Genomic DNA, 17,476 nt, shown 5'->3' on the forward strand with positions numbered 1-17,476 from the left:
CTCTTAAATGTTTCTTAGTAGGTTACGTTTAATTTTCACTGTAAATCATTATATTTCAGAATCGGGAAATTTTTTATAAAGCTACTGGGAAAACCGGGAAAAACCCGGAAATTTTATTTGCCGCTCTGAGTGGCCACCCTGTAAATCGTATCTCAAACCCAACCATTTTTGATGTCATAGCTCGATGTGATTTTGATGCGTAATTTAAAAATTCAATCAATATCGCACGAATATCTCAAAGTGCTTTGATATCAGTTTTTGTTCTTGTCGAAACATCTGAAAATGTCTACATAAGATCAAATTTAGTTCTTCTGCTCGCAATGGAACGCATACACCCGTGTACATCCATGTACCCCTCTCTGAGCTGTGAAAACGAAGAACCTTATGCTCTTATTCCCCTGATATTCACAACAGTGAGCCAAAGTTCAGTGGTAAGCATCTCCGCATGCGAAACCTAAGGTCGAAGATTCGATACTCGGTGTTGGTAGTTTTTTTTTTTATTGTCGACAAATCTTGTCTGATATTGTTTTGATCTTGTAATATCTGAACGAGGTATTATTGAGAACCTTCTCAAAACAACAACAACATTCAACATGTAAAACATAAAAGTGATCGTCTAGTATTTGTTTTGTCCTGCTTTTATGCTTGCGATTGTCCCGTTCCCGAACCCCCAGCGAAACAAAAAGTAGAGGGCATTCAGTTGATAAAAGCGCCCAAAAATTAGCTGTCTGAAACTCTCGTCGGCAGAGTCTCCAGAAGAAAATCTGCCTCTCTTCCATGCTTTCCTTCAGCCCCCGGATTAAAAATCTCGTTAATACAGATGATAAAATCAGAATTTCCGTCACGAGATTTTACTGATGCTAAAGATTGCTCTTGTAGTTCCTCCAGAGATTCCTCCATGGTTTCTTCTCGAATTCCTCCTGGAATTTCTTCAGAGATTTCTACAAGGATTTCTTGAAAACTCCATCAAGGGTTTCAAATGATTTTCTGCAAATGTTTCAGGAAACTCCAGGAACTCCTTAACAGATTACTCTGGGAATCTTTCCATGAACTTTCAGGAATTCCTGCAGTAATTTCTCCTATAATTCTTTGGGTAAGAGTTTTTCTTGACTTGCTTCATAATATCAATATGTTGCACACATTAGAAAAAATTTTGGAACTTGTTGTAAAAGGCCAGCTGTTAGCATATCTAAATAGTAATAATCGGGAAGGTCATTCCTGTGAAACCGCATTGAACTTGGTGCTAGCGAAATGGAAAGAAAATGTAGAGCGTAAAGATACTATTGTTGCTGTTTTTTTTTGGATCTGAAACGCGCTTTTGAAACGATTTCTCGGCCCTTGTTGTTGGAAACAATGAAGCGCTTTGGAATTTCGGGTTCTGCATACAGATGGTTCGAAAGCTATTTGTCTGACAGAACTCAACGGACTGTTTTTAATGATTCGATTTCGAGCCCCGTGGTTAACAGCCTAGGCGTACCACAGGGGAGTGTATTAGGGCCCGTTTTATTCATTATGTTCATCAATGACATGCGACGAGTCTTACGGTTTTGCGATATTAATGTTTTTGCCGATGATACCGTGATATTCATTGCAGCAAAAGATTTGAGGGAAGCCGTTTCACATATGAATGCAGATTTACGTTCTCTGAGTAAATGGTTGAAGTACAAACAGCTGAAATTGAACATTAGTAAAACTAAATTCATGGTCATTTCGCGGAGTCGAGTTAACTCTGAAGTCTCTGTAGAAATTGATGGTGAGACAATTGATCGCGTGCGCGAAATTAAATATCTTGGCGTGATTATTGATGACAGACTAAAGTTTGACGCTCACATCGACAATGTCATCAAGAAAATAGCCAAAAAGTATGGTATTCTATGTCGATTAAAAAACGATTTGACTATTGCTAGTAAAATACAGTTGTACAAATCAATCATTTCTCCACACATTGAGTTTTGCCCATCCATTTTGTTTTTAGCTAATGAAACACAAATATCAAGGCTACAGCGTTTGCAAAATAAAATAATGCGGTTGATTTTAAGATGTAACAGATTCACTTCCTCAACTTTTTTGTTGGACGCCCTTCAGTGGTTGTCAGTGAAGCAAAGAATTGTGTATTTAACGTTGGTGTTCATTTTTAAATTAAAGAATGGTATGCTGCCTAGATATTTGTGTGACCGAATTGAAAGAGGAAGTGACATTCATAGTTATAACACTAGAAACGCGGATCAAATACGAACACCCCACTTTTTGCATGCTGCTTCACAAAATTCCTTGTACTATAAAGGTATAAATGTTTTCAATTCGATGCCTGACCACATCACGAATGCAGCAACTCTATCACAGTTTAAGAGACTATGTATTTCACACGTAAAAGCTGCTTTTTGAACAGCTACTCTGTTGACTTTTCATTCTTGACTAGATTTTGTAACTTGACGAAGTTTACCAACGGATATTTTTGTGGACAATTTATATTTTGTAATAGGAGGCACGAACAAACTATAATGGTCGCCCCGATGATGATGATGGATGTTATATTTGTTGACGTAGTATTATTAACTGAACTTATTTTGTGTAGTCTACAAAAGTTTGAGTCTCGCGCGCGGCGACAGGTATAAATGACATTTTTGTATTTATTTATCATATGGAATATTTGTACTGTTGAAGGATTCTGTAGATTAGTAGTGAGTTGTCTAGTTGAATGTCGGGAATTTCTTGAGAATGAGAATATTGCCGACTGTTTTGACATCGCGCGAACGTTATCAATCCTCGCAATATTTTTGATTTTCTGATCTTTCATGATCACTAGTAACGCTTGCAAACATCTGTAGTTGAGAGCAGCAGTATTTTGAAATTTATGTTTTTGCTGTATAGTATGACAAATTATAATGTTGTTTATATCTGTAATAAGAATCAGACCGTATTTAGTTTGCAAATCTGATTTCATTGATCATTATTAATAATTATCTTAAAGATATATCGTCTAGCTCAAACCTTTGTAGGGGTATGTGGCGGGACCATCATCATCATCATCATAATATCCTTCAAAAATTCCTCCAAAAACGCCTTCAGTGATTTATCCATGGAAACTTTGAGAATTCCTCTAGGAGTCCTTTCTTGAACTCCTCCAGAGATTTATTCAGGGACTTTTCTGGAAATGTGTGAGGCACTTCTCCTGAACTGCTGGAGATATTTCTCTAGGAACTCCTTCAAAGATTTCTCCATGAACTTCTTCAGGAATTTGTTCTTTAATTGCTTCAGGAATTTCTTCAAGAACTCCTTAATAAATTGCTCCAGGAACTCCTCCAAGGATTTTTTCCAGGAACTCTCCAGGGATTCCTCCAGGAATTCCTTCAGGGATTTTTACTTATTGTTTGTAGGATTTTTGCTGGAATTCCCTCAGGGATTTCTTCATAAACTTCTTTAGGGATTCCTCCAGGAACTCCATCATTGATTTATCCAGGAATTATTTCAGGAATTCCTCGACTCATGGAATTTCATTCTTTGTGGGATTTTTCCTGGAATTCCTTGAAGGATTACGTCATAAACTTCTTCAGGGATTTTTGCGTGGATTCCTCTAGGAATTTCTTCGGGGATTTGTCCTGGAGTTGTTGGAAAGATTTTATCAGAGATTTCTTCTACGATTCCTTAATTTACTAATTCCAGAAACTCCTTCAGGAATTCTTCCAGGATTTCCTTCAGGAGATCGTCTAAGAATTTCTCAAAGATTTTTCCTAGTCTTGGCCAACGACTGAACTTATGTTGATCGGAGGAATTTGGGTTTCTCCTTCAAGGATTCCTCCAGGAACTCCTTCAGGGATTTTTCCTCAAATTCCTTCAGGGAATTTTCCAAGAACTCTTAGAGGGACTACTCCTAGAACTCATTCGAGAATTCCCCCTGGAACTCCTTGAAGATTTTTTCCAGGACTTCCTTTAGGAATTTATCTTTCTTGGAATTCTTAGAGGTATTGCACCTGGAGTGTCTTTTAGGATTTTTTACTGGAATTTTTGAGGGATTCTTCCAGGAACTCCTTCAGGGTAATTTCACCAGATTCCAAGGATTCATTTAAAAAATTCTTTTAGCATTCCTCTAGCAGTTCTGTCTGGGATTTCTCCTAGAGTTCATTCAAGGATTCTTGTAGAAGGTCCTTTAGATATTCCTCCAGAAGTTTTTTTTTTCATGGAATTCCTGAAGGTATTCATCCAGGAAGTTCATCTTGATTTTTTTCACGATTTTTCCAGAGATTACTTCAGGAATTTCTTCAGAGAGCAGTCCATTCAGGGATTGCTTCAAGAATACCATCAACTATTTCTTTAAAAATTTCATTAGGGATTCCTCCAGCAGTTCGTTCAGGGATTCCACCAGGAATCTCTCCAGGATTTCATTCCAAGATTTCTGGAATACTTTGGGGAATTACTCTCGATTTTTTTTCATCCCTTTCTGCAGGGATACCTCCGATAATTTTTTCCGGAATTCCTCCAGGAGTTTCTCCAGAGAGGAATTTATTTAGGGATTGCTTCAAGAATTTCATCAGCGATTTCTTTTATTATTTCGTCAGTGATTTCTCCAGCAGTTCGTTCAGGGACTTCACCAGTAATTTCTCCAAGATTTCTCCAGAAATTCGTTCAGAGCTTTTTCCAAGTAATTCTCTAGCAACTCCTTCAGGAATTTCTTCTAGAATTATTTGTGGGATTTTTCCTGGAATTCCTTGATGGATTTCGTCATAAACTCATTCAGGGATTCCTTCAGGTATTTCATGAAGTTCATCTTGTTTTTTTTCACGCTTTTTTCAGGGATTCCTCCGATATTTTTTTCCGGGATTCAGAGGGAAGTCCCTTCAGGGATTGCTTCAAGAATTTCATCAGCGATTTCTTTAAGAACTTCATTAGGGATTCTTCCAGCAGTTCGTTCAAGGATTCCACCAGGAATTTCTCCAGGAATTCCTTCAGATATCTCTGGAATTCTTCGAGGAATTGCTCTTGGAGTTGGAGTTCCTTGAAAGATTTCTTCTGGAATTATCTGAAGAATTTCTCCAGGAATTCCTTCAGAGCTAGGATGCATCCAAGGATTTCTCTACCTAGTCAACCAGTGATCGTGTAAGATGTTGAATAAGATGTTAAAGTAGAGGCGATATGCGTTCATTTTACATGCGCTTAAACGAAGGCATGCTCGTATATGGCCTCCACTTTATCATCTCATGCAGCATTTTATACGATTATTGGTTGTCTGTGTAGGAACTCCTTCAGGGATTTCTCCTAGAATGCTTTGTGGGATTTTCCCAGGAATTCTTTCAGGCATTTTGCTTGGATTTTACCAGGAACTTCTTCAGGGTTTTGTCCTGGATTTCTTTAAGGGATTTCTCCTGGAATTGTTAGAAAGATTTTATCAGGAACTTCTTCTAGGCTACCTTGAGGAGCTCATTGCAGAAACTCCTTCAGGAATTATTCCAGGACTTCCTTCAGGGATTCCTCATGAAGCAATTCCACCTGAAATTTCTATTGTGGTTTCTCCAGGAGTTCCAATCCCTGATGGAATTCCTCCAGGATTACTTCTGTGATTCCTACATGAGTTTCTTATGTGGTTTCTTCTGAAGTTCCTTCAGTGGTTCCTCTAGCAGATTTTCCAGGGATTCCCTCAGGAACTCCTTCAGGAATCATTCCAGAAGTTTCTTCAGGAGTTCCTCCAGTACAATTTTCAGAGATTCCTGCAGGAGTCTTCAGCATTTTCAGGATTTATTTCGAGATTTTCCTCGAGATTTCTCTAGATTAGCCCAGCATGCAGGCCGTTGAATTATTTCCTGCACTCTTCTTCAAATTAAAGTGACAAGATGCATATCCGATTGTTTTTTTTTAAGATTGCATCGTAACCTAGCGTTTTATGGCCAAAAAGTACAATTATACTTGCATATTGTTACTTTAATTTGAAGAAGTGGGGGTAGATGAAGAGAATCGATCATGTTATTTTCGCCCTTATGTAAACTCAATCTAGATTTATTTGCCTCCCTATGTGCCCTACTTACGATATGAAGTACTACTACCAACCACTGGAGGGGAGATAAAGTAGTATTTTACCAATGATGATGTGACACGCGGTGCTAAGACGGGTGGGTATCAGAAAGAAATACCTCTACTACTGATCGACTTACTACGCACTGGTGGGGATAGTCTTAGTTGTCAAAGTAACACAATGTCTAACAAAATTTCTTCGATTCATAGCAAAAAACTGACACATTTAATCAAATTTGTTCCATTCAATATATTTCAAAATAACAAAATTATATCAGATTGAGTTACCGAAAGCAGAACCAAATTATTCAAAATTGTGTTATAAATTTATACATATGCTCAAAAGAAAGAAAAAAACCCGATTTAATCCTCCTATGGTGAACAGAACCCTTCTTACACTTATTAAAACTATTGTTGTATTATTTGTATTTAACATATTTATTTTGTGCGATGGACCAAAAGTTCTAGAAAAGATTGTGGATTTGGCATCTAGTGGATTGGTTTCCAAAATAGCATCATGGACCATGGACTTAACTACCAGAAATGCCAGACACCTTCTAGAATCTTGTGTGAAATTAAAAAAAATAGCTTACATATTCTGGAATATTGTATCTTTTGTTAACTGCCAAAAGATCTTGAATCGATTAACAAATGGATAAGAAAATCAGCGAGATACACATTGTCTAATATCTCTTAATCAATCGAATAAATTAGCTCCGAACTTGAGGCAAGACACTGTGCTGGAGAGTACATTTTCCTTCACAGAGTTGCTCAGAATTCCTCAACATTGCTCCCGTTTTCACTTGGGTGTTGCCTGATTCATCGCAAAATCAAAACAATATTGCCTAATAGCTCGCCTTTCTTGCAGTTTTAGGGGTGTTTTTCAACAAATTTCGTCGATCATTGCTGAAAAGAGTTACTCACAATTTCTCAGAGTTACTCTCGTTTGCACAGTGTCTTGCCACTAGGCTCCGAAGTACTTGGTATTCATGGTTATGGTGTAAAAAGGACAAAAATAATATATCTACTATGGTAATCAGTTTTGGAATTAGCTAGTTATTTTGGCTGTCCAGTTCTTGCATTTTTTCCACAATATATAAATTCAAAGCTTTCATTTAACATATTGTTAGTTTTCATAGAATTCCTGTTTATTTGTAATTTGTTATTTATAATTTTATTGAAAACAATAACCTGCTAGTATACACTTTATATGAGGTCAGCATTATAGCATTATTTATTGAACAATAATTTCCCATAGACTGATCAAAAGCTCATGCAAGATAACAAGCGAATATAATAATAAAATAAAAAAAGGAATTTATTGAAATACTCTTCGAAGGATATCTCAGTAACCAAATGTCGAATCGAAATAAAATTTCAGGGCCTTTTACAAGGATACTGTAGCTTTCATTTGGTGCTAAGAGAACCCAAATCGGTTGACAGACGGCTGAGATATTTATTATGATACACTTGGTCAAAAATCTCTCAAAAGGTTAATCTGTATTACTCCCAAATACTCTTTGAAAGATATCTCGATAACCAAAAGTCTAATCCTAATAAAATTGTATAGGGTTCTACTAGGATGTTATAGCTTTCATTTGGTGCCAGGAGAATCGAAATCGATTGACAGACGGCTGAGATATTTATTATGATACACTTGGTCAAAAATCTCAAAAAGTTTAGTTGTATAAGTCCTAAGTACTCTTCGAAAGATATCTCAGTAACCAAATGTCCAATCGAAATAAAATTTCAGAGCGTTCTACTGGGATGTTGTAGCTTTCATTTGCTGCCAAGAGAACTCAAATCGGTTGACAGACGGCTAAGATATTCATCAATATGCTAAATGTCAAAAATGTCTCAAAAAGCTAACCTATGTTACTTCAAAGTACTCTTCGAAAGATATCTCGGTAACCAAACGTCCGATCGTAATAAAATTCAATAGGGTTCTACTAGGATGTTGTGTAGCTTTCATTTGCAACTAAGAGAATCCAAATCGGATATCAGACGGCTGAGAAACGTGCGTGACTTTTTTTTGTAACATACGCACACACACACATACACACACACATACACACACACACATACACACACACACATACACACACACACACACACACATACATACACACACACAGACATTTGCTCAGTTCGTCGAGCTGAGTTGATTGGTATATGTGACTCGGCCCTGCGGGCCTCGGATCGAAAGTCGGTTTTTCGAGCGGTATTTATACCCTTCTTATGGGTGTAAGAAGGGTAAAAACAAGTTAACAGGATATTAAAATTTTTATAATGAACCTGTTTTCACATTATACAACATATTTAAATAAAAACTTGTTGCGATGTTTTGTTATAAGCCACAACATTTATATGCATGATCTTACAAATTTGGTTACAAGTATGTTGCATAAGCTTTGTTCAGGAACTCGGGGATCTAAATATCTTTCAGTTTATTCTCCTAGGAATTTACTATAAAATTTATAGAGTTAAATCAATATTTTGTAGTTTCTGAACAAAACGTTCATTTCTTCTCTTTGCAGTGCGAGGATGTCGACCGGGCAAGGCGGTACCCATGTCAGAAGAAGAAATCCGTGGACTGTGCCTAAAGTCGCGAGAAATTTTCCTACAGCAGCCCATCCTTCTTGAGCTGGAAGCACCCCTGAAAATTTGCGGTAAGTGAATAATATTCTGAAAAAAAAAAAAACATATCGAAAACATCCTTGTTCTCTTTGTTCCTATCAACCAGGTGACATCCACGGCCAGTACACAGATCTGCTGCGGCTGTTCGAGTACGGTGGATTCCCCCCGGAGGCCAACTACCTGTTCCTGGGCGACTACGTGGACCGAGGCAAACAGTCGCTGGAGACGATCTGCCTGCTGTTGGCCTACAAAATCAAATACCCAGAGAACTTTTTCCTGCTGCGGGGCAATCATGAGTGTGCCAGTATTAATAGGATATACGGTAAGCGCGTCAGTCCATGAAGTGGTCCTTGGGTAGATTTGATAAATCATCGTTCATGTCGTTCGGTTTTATTTGCAGGATTTTACGACGAATGCAAACGGAGGTACAACGTGAAGCTGTGGAAAACCTTCACCGACTGCTTCAACTGCTTACCGATTGCGGCCATTATTGACGAGAAGATCTTCTGCTGCCACGGTGGGCTGAGTCCGGATTTGAATGTGAGTACAATGAAAAATGTCTACTTGTTTTATTTTATTTCATTGTTTTTTGTCCTTGGCAGCATATGGAGCAGATCAGAAGAATCATGAGGCCAACCGACGTTCCCGACACTGGGCTGCTGTGCGATTTGCTGTGGAGTGACCCAGATAAGGATGTGAAGGTATTTAAAACGGTATTCACATTCACCAAGTTCACGGCCCTCAATGGTCTCTTAATCTTCCCAACAGGGCTGGGGCGAAAACGATCGCGGTGTGAGTTTCACCTTCGGCGTCGACGTGGTGTCCAAGTTTCTCAGTATGCACGATCTGGATCTGATCTGCCGGGCGCACCAGGTCGTCGAGGATGGGTACGAATTCTTTGCCAAACGCTCGCTGGTCACGCTCTTCTCTGCTCCGAACTACTGCGGAGAGTTTGACAACGCCGGTGGAATGATGTCGGTCGACGAGAATCTAATGTGTTCATTTCAGGTTGGTTGACTGGACGGGATGTCCTAGATTCGAGTGAAAGCTAATTCGTGGAATCTGTCTCCTTTTGCAGATCCTGAAACCATCGGAGAAGAAGGCCAAGTACCAGTACTCTGGCACGAACGCGCAGCGACCGCAGACGCCCCAGCGGAACCAGAATCAACAGCTGCCGCCGAGCAAACGGAAATAATAATTTCTCTCCCTTCTGAATCGCTATCTGACCCGACGACGGCGCGGCGGCGGCGGCAGTGGTGGTGGTGGCGGCGGAAGCAGCAGCAGCAGGAAACAAAAAGCGTCATCATCATCGTCATCATCAGCAGCAGAACCTGCAGGATCGGGACCATCTGATCTGGCAAATACCCCACCCGCTCCACCACCACCATCGTCTCTGTCTTCATCATCATCATCAACCGCAGCAGCAGCAGCAGCATCATCATCAGCCGTCCCCGTCGGCGCCGGGGCAGGTTTGTCCGATTCATTCTCCAGCAGTAACAGCAGTAGTAGCGCCCTAGAAAACCAAAATCACCACCCCCGCCATTATCAGCAGCACTCCCGACGACCGTCCTCTTCCTCCCAGCAACAGCAATCGCCATTTATGGGCCCCTCCTGTGATTATGAACCAGTAAGACACGTGCACTACAGTAACAACCATCACCACCACCACGAAGACGACGACGATCCGGAACCGAACGAGGAGGAGTACGAGGAAGAACTGATTGTAACCATACCACCCCCTCCGCCCCCTCCCGCCCAGGTAATGGTGCAGCAGTTGCACTCGTTGCGTCTGCACTCACCATCAGTAGAATCATCACCGTCACCGTCAGCGTCAGCATTGCCACCTCGGGCCGTAACCGTACAAATCGCCGTTCCTCCGCCATCTAGTTCTAGTTCTTCCGCCTCCGCCGGATCACCGTGGGTACCGCTGAAGTCGTCGTCGTCGTCGTCCTCTTCGGCACCCTCATCAGCATCATCGACAGCACCGATCGGCGGCACCGGTGGGCTTCCTCCGCCGCTGCAATCTGCATCATCATCATCGTCAGCGTCATCGTCAGTAACGTTCTCCACCTTTCGGAGGGTTCATTGATGGGGGTTTTAAGGGAGGGACGCATCCAAATTTCTTCGATTTAAAATTTGCAGTAGAGAGAATTAGGATTAGTGCTTGATTAGCTTTCTTTTTTTAGGTTCGTCAAATGAAGCTTCGGAAAGAAGCTTTCTCACACGCATACACAAGAGTAAATCACAACTGAGTCATTTTAGTTTTTAGAGATGAACTTTTGTACTTTTTCTTTATATTTTAGAAGATGTTTTTTTTTCTCTTTTTCTTCAGTTTGATCAGGTTAAAAAACAAACATTCTCGAAACGTTGGGCTTAAGTCACAGAAAACAGAAGAAACAAATGGAACTCCATGAAAAATTTCTGAGCATAAATACAGCACGCATATGGACAGCGAAAAAAAATCATGTGGTTGAACAATTGTTTTGTGGAGAAATCCGTTTTTCCATGAAATTGGTGAATCTGTTTTTTTTTTAACTTATCTTTTTTTGTAGTTTCAAATCATTTTCTTCTGAAATAACAACGTAGGTATTACATTTTCAACTGATTCTTCTGGGTCTATTTGGGTTCTGGTTTCACGCTGCATATCTGAGCACTGGCATGTTTTTAAACCAACCAGAATGAAGAACAGTAGCGTGAACATCTCTACGGCGACTCGAATGGAATCGGGCGCTCCGAACACAATGCCATTGAAATTGTTACACGGTCGTCCCGATGTTCTTCAATGTTGTACCTAAACCAGAGAGTATCCGGTATCAGTAGGTCGACTCTAGAGGCACGTTCCCCTCCGTTTGGGAAATTTGTGCCATAACTACTCTTGCGTGGTCATCCTGATCAATACGATTGTCGTTTTCTTACCAAGCGTGGTCGTCCCAACGTACTTGTTGTGTCTAAACAGTATGTCAAGCATGGTCGTCCGACCATTTCAGCTATTGGGTGGTCGTCTCGACGTGCTTCAATACTGCACTTAAACAGTGTGCAAAATGCGGTCGTCCCAAACAACATGCCATGTCAACTCTTGCGTGGTCGTTCTGATCAATACGACTTTGTCATTTCCTCTAGGGAATGTGCAAAGCGTGGTCGTCCCGACGTGCTTGCTATGCCTAAACAGTGCAATTCAGGGTTGTCTCGAACAACATTCTATTTCAACTGCTGTGAGGTCGTCCCGACATGCTTTAATGCTGTGCCTAAATAGTGTACAAAGCATGGCCTGGCCATCCCGAACAACATGTCATTTCAACTGTTGCGTGGTCGTCCCGATGTGCTTCAATGCAGTGCCTTAACGGCATAAACAGTGTATAAAGCATGGTCATCCCGAACAACATGCGTGATCATCCCGATCTCGATGCGACTTTGTCATTTACTTGGGAAATATGCAAAGCCTGGTCGTCCCGATATGCTTCAATGTTGTGTCTTCATCCATCACATTGACGTGGAAACAGCCTTCCGTATGGGGACTCGAAGGAAGACCACTACATGGCTGTTCCGAATGGTGTGGCCAGTAAACCCAATCAAGTCTGCAAGTTGGAATAATCTCTGTATGGTTTGAAGCAGAGCCTTAGATCCTGGAACGAAAAGCTGAACCATTTGCTGATCATTTGTCCACTCCAAACATGACTAATGTCTTTACGTAAGAAGCATCGACAAATAGACGATGGATTAGTGTACTTCATCATCTGTGTTAACGATTTGCTACTTATTGGAAGTATACCCTCCACTCGCAAAACAGTCCCATATGAAAAGGAAAACCAGCAAAGATGGAACTGTTATGCGAGTGGTGGCAGTATACGTCTGACAAAAGAAGTCAAGCAAGCTTTATAATGTCAGTTCCAAATATCAAAACGTGGGTAAACTCAAGAAGCAGCAATCATTTAAGCTCTAGCAACCAAGTTTAGACTCAAAAACTGCGCAAAGCAGTCAAGACACCGATTGGTCATCATACCTGGATGATTCAAGAGAATGTGTTGATCGTCCTATGAAGTTTGGTGTACCGTACACAATGTTGTGCGTTAGGCCTGACATCATGAGGTTCACTAGCAAATGCCGAAGAAAATCGTACGCTATTTGAAAGGTTCCAAACCCATGAGGCTGAAATATTAACGCCCAACAGAGAAAGAACGAATCTGCGCTGATTGGATTCGCTGATGTTAATCAGTTGATCGATAGACAGAAGGAAATTCTTGTGGAATCTCAGAAAGAGCTCTTCGAGGATTCCCAGAAGGACGTCATGGAGAAATTCCAGAAGGAATTTCTAGAGGATTCTCAGAAAGAACACCTGTACAATTCCCGGACGTCTTCCAGATGGAATTTTTAGAAGATTTCCAGAAAAAAAATCCCATGGAAGATTTCAGGAAGTTAGTCCAGGAAGGCTTTTAGAAGAAAATTCTGAAGGATTCTTAGATAGACGGCCGGAGGATTCCTAGAAGAAACTCCTGGAGGATTTCCAGAGAAAAACTTGAAGGTTTCCAGAAGAAATTTGTGGAGGATTCTCAGATACAACTCTTGGAGGATTCCCAGAAGAAACTCCTAGAGATTTTCAAAATGCAGTCCTAGAGGATTCCCATAAGGAACATCTGAAGAAATTTCAGAAGAATTTTCTGGGAATACCTAGAACAGACTTCTGGAAGATTTGCGGAAGGAATTCCGGGTACGCTTCCATCATAAATTCCTGAAATATTTTCGGAAACAGATTTTGCAGGATTTCCAGAAGTATTCCTCGAGGCTTCTCAGAAGAAACTGGAAGACTACCAAACGGAATTCAAGGAGGGCCTCCCAAAAGGAATTTTTGAAGGATTCCCAGAAATTATTTTTGGATAATTTCTAGAAAGATTTCCTGGGAGATTTTCAGAAGGAATTCCAGGAAGGTTTTTAGAAAGAATTCCTGGAGGATTCTCAGAAAGAACTCTTGGAGGATGCCCAGAAGGAACACTTGAAGGATTTCCAAAAGGGCTTCTTTGATGATTGCCAAAGAAAACTGGAAGATTTCCAGAAGATCATAGAAGAAATTTCTGGAGGATTCGCAGAATCAACTCTTGCGAAACTTCCAGAAGAAACTCCTAGAGGATTACCACAAGGTATTTTTGAAGGATTTTCAGAAGACTCTTTTTCTTTTTGATTCTCAGAAAGAATTTCTGGTGATGTCCAGAAGAAATGCTAGAAATGCATCCAAAAGGAATTTCTGGAAGATTTTTTGAAAAAGCTCTTGGAGAATTTCCAGAAGAAACTGGAAGATTTCCAAAAGGAATTTCAGTTGGGTTCCCAGGAGGAACTCTTGGAGAATTCCTAGAAGGAACTTTTGGATATTTTTTTAGACAGAACTCCCAGATGATTTTCAGATGGAAATCTTGGAGGAATTCCAGAACGAACTCTTGAGCAATTTTCTCATAGAAGACTCTCAAAAGAAAGTCTTTGAAAATTACCAAAAAGTAGAAGATTTTCAACATGAACTCTTGAATTGTCAATTGAACTCTTAAGAAAAATCTTTCGGAGGATCCTCAGAAAGAATTCCTGGTAATTTACAGAAGAAGGAAGGCTTGCAGAAGGAATTTCTGAAAGATTTTCTGAGAAAGCTCTTGGAAGATTCCCAGAAGGAACCCCTGGAGTTGTTCTCCTAGAAGGAATTCCAGAAAGAGCACTTGGAGGATTCCTAGAAGGAATTTTTGGAGAATTTCCAGAAAGAACTCTCAGATGATGAAGAAAATTCTCGAGGATCCCCAGATCGAACTCCTGAGCAATTTTCACAAAGAACTTATAGAAGACTCTCAGAAGTAGGTCTGTGAAAATTTCCAAAAAGAAGATTTTCAAAATGAGCTCTTGATGGATTTCCAGAAGAAACTCCTGGAGCACAGTCAGAAGAAACTGGCTGATTTTCCAGAAGGTTTTCCGGCAAGATTCCCAGAAACAACTCTCGGAGGATTCCTAGAAGAATCATTTGGAGAACTTCCAGAAAGAACTTCCAGGCAATTTCCAAAGGGGACTATTGGAAATTTCCGGATGGAACTCATGAAGGACTCCAAGAATGAAGTCTTTGAGAATTTCCAAAAAGAAGATTTTCAGAAGAAAAAAAAAATCTTGATGGATTTCCAGAAGAAACTGGAAGGTCTTCAAACTAAATTCCAGCAGGAATTCCAGGAGGATTCCCATAACGAACTGTTGGAGGATTTCTTGAAGGAACTTTTGGAGAATTTCCAGAAAGAACTCCTGAGCAATTTTCACAAGGAACTCATGAAGGACTCTCGAAAGGAAGTCTTAAGGAATAATTAAAAGATAGATTTTAAGAAATTATTTTCTTGATTCTTCCTAATTCTTCCCATTAGAAACTATTTCCAGAAGGAATTCCACTTGGGTTTCCGTCAGGAATCCCAGAAGGATTTACAGAAGGAAGTGCTGGAGGATTTCCAGAAAGTATTTCTAGATGATTTCCAAAAAAAAAACTCTTGGAGATTTCCAGCAGGAACTCATGTAGGATTCTAGGAAGGAACGCAAGGAGAATACAAACAAAAACTTGGAGATTCTCCACAATGAACTTCTGGAGGATTTCCAGAAGGAACTCCAGGAGGAATCCCATTAGGAAATCCTGGAAATAAGCCAAATACGATTCTGGAGGGAATTCAGTAGAAGCCCTTGGGGAAGTTCAAGAATGAAGTCGTGGATGAATTCCAGAAGGAACCCTAAAAGAAATTCCAAGAACAAGTCCTGCTGGAATCCCAGAAGGAACTTCTGGGTAAATTCAAGGACGAATTCCAGTTGTATTTGTTGGAAAAATGTCAGAAAGAATTCATAGAAGAATCTCAGAATGAACTCTTTATTATTGAGCCTTAGAAAACCTTGGAGGAACTCATGGAGAAATTCCAGAGGGAAATTTCTAGAGGAAGTCCTGGAGGGCTTCCAGAAAGATTTTCTGGAGGATTCCCAGAAAGAATCCATGGAGGATTTTCAGAATGAACTCTTGGGAGGATTCCCAGAAGGCACTTCTGGAGGATTTCCAGGAAGACTTCTAGAAGGAATTCCTGGAGGATTTCCAGAAGAACTAGAAGAAATTTGTGGAGGATTCTTAGAAACAACTCTTGGTGGATTTCCAAAAAGAACGCTTGGGGAATTCCCAGAAAAAACTATTTCCAGAATGCACTTCCACAGGATTTTCTCAATTGCTCTTGGAGCATTCCTATTAGTAACTCCTGGAGGATTGCCAGAAGAAACAGGAACATTTCCAGGAGGGCTCCCACAAGGACTTCCAGAAGGAATCCCACGAAAGCTCGTAGAAGGCATACCAGACGGATTCCCAGAAAGAATTCTTGGAGGAGTGCTAGAAGAATCTTCTGGAGGATTTTCAGAAGGAACACCGGGAAAAATTTCAAAGATGATTTTGCAGGAAATTCAGCATTCCAGTAGAAGCTCCTGGGGAAGCCCAAGAAAGAAGAAATTGATGAATTTCTGAAGGAATTCCCACAAGAATGCCAAGAGGAACTCCTGCTAGAATCCTAGGAGGAACTCCTGCCAGAATTCCAGAAGGAACTTCTGGGAGAATTTCCAGAATGAATCCGAACAGGATTTCCTGGAAGAGTTCCAGAAGGAATTCTCCAGAAAGCACTCCTAGAAGATATCCTCAAAAAATTGTGGGTGGCTCCCAGGAGGATTTTCAGAAAAAAAAATCTTTTGGAGGATTTCTTGAAGGAGCTCCCGGAGGATTCCAACGAGAAACGAGAAACATGGATTTCCCGAAGAAACTGAAGGATTCTCAGAAAGAATCCGTGGAAGATTTCTAGAAAGAATTTACAGATGGTTTTCAGAAGAAACTCAGAGGATTGCCAGAAAGAGGTCCTGAAGAATTACCAGAAACAACTTGTGAAGGTTTTCCAGAAGGAACTCCTGGACGAATCCAATAAGGAAATTCTAGAAAAAATACCATAGGCGATTCTGGAGGAAATTCAGAAGAAGCTCTTGAGGAATTCCAAGAAAGAAGTCATTGATGAATTCCAGAAGGAACTCCCACAGGAATCCCAAGAGGAACTACTGCTGGAATACTAGGAGGAACTCCTGCATGCTGGACTTCCAGAAGAAACTTCTGGAGAATTTCCTGAGTGAATCCCAACAGGATTTCCTGGAAGAATGCCCGAACGGAATCCATTGAAGAATCTCAGATGGAACTCGTGATGGAATTCCACAAGGAGCTCCTGGAGAAGTTCCAGAAAGAACTCCTGGAAGATATCCTGAAAAAAAATGTGGATTTTCTGAAAAACAAAACTTTTGGAGGATTTCTAGAAGGAGCTCCCGGAGGATTAGAACGAGAAACATCTGATGGATTTTCCGAAGAAACTGGAGAAAGAATTCGTGGAAAATTTCCAGAAAGAATTTACAGATGGTTTTCAGAAGAAACTCCGGAGATTTCCCGAAGGAACTCAGAGGATTGCCAGGAGTAAGTGCTGTAGAATTACTAAAAAGAACTTCTGAAGGTTTTCCAGAGAGAACTCCTGGAGGAATCCCATGAGGAAATTTTTGAAAAAATACCAAAGACGATTCTGGAGGAAATTCAGTAGAAGCTCTTGGAAAGGTTCAAGAAAGAAGTCATGGATAAATTCCAAAAGGAACTCCCACAGGAATCCCAAGTGGAACTACAGCTGTAGTGCTAGGAGGAAGTCATGCTAGACTTCCAGAAGGCACTGGAGAACTTCCTGAATTAATCCCAACATAATTTCCTGGGAGAATGCCAGAAAGAATTGATTGAAGAATCTCAGATGGAACTCGTGATGGGATTCTACAAGGAGCTCCTGCAGGATCC

At 40.4% G+C, this 17,476-nt stretch overlaps 2 protein-coding genes across 3 annotated transcripts in view; both read left to right on the plus strand.

Moving 5' to 3' along the window:
* LOC109418407 (serine/threonine-protein phosphatase PP1-beta catalytic subunit) overlaps positions 1-13,567 on the plus strand; it is a 278,303-nt gene extending 264,736 nt beyond the window's left edge. Inside the window, exons 4-9 of one of the 2 annotated variants that reach the window (XM_062855357.1) lie at positions 8,541-8,672; positions 8,747-8,962; positions 9,041-9,180; positions 9,243-9,341; positions 9,409-9,648; positions 9,719-9,968. In XM_062855357.1, the coding sequence (XP_062711341.1) occupies positions 8,541-8,672; positions 8,747-8,962; positions 9,041-9,180; positions 9,243-9,341; positions 9,409-9,648; positions 9,719-9,835 (944 nt within the window). In that variant the 3' untranslated portion in view covers positions 9,836-9,968. Of the gene's footprint in view, positions 1-8,540; positions 8,673-8,746; positions 8,963-9,040; positions 9,181-9,242; positions 9,342-9,408; positions 9,649-9,718 lie in introns of both variants that reach the window. The other variant, XM_029865674.2, reaches the window with a different exon arrangement.
* On the plus strand, positions 10,241-10,729 carry LOC115254271 (uncharacterized). Its single transcript, XM_029853880.2, has one exon. It carries the CDS (start codon positions 10,241-10,243, stop codon positions 10,727-10,729), a length of 489 nt encoding a protein of 162 aa, XP_029709740.2.
* Positions 13,568-17,476: the final 3,909 nt, after the last annotated feature.

Source organism: Aedes albopictus, chromosome 3 (assembly GCF_035046485.1).
Source record: "Aedes albopictus strain Foshan chromosome 3, AalbF5, whole genome shotgun sequence".
In the NCBI taxonomy this organism is placed as follows: Eukaryota; Metazoa; Arthropoda; class Insecta; order Diptera; family Culicidae; genus Aedes; species Aedes albopictus.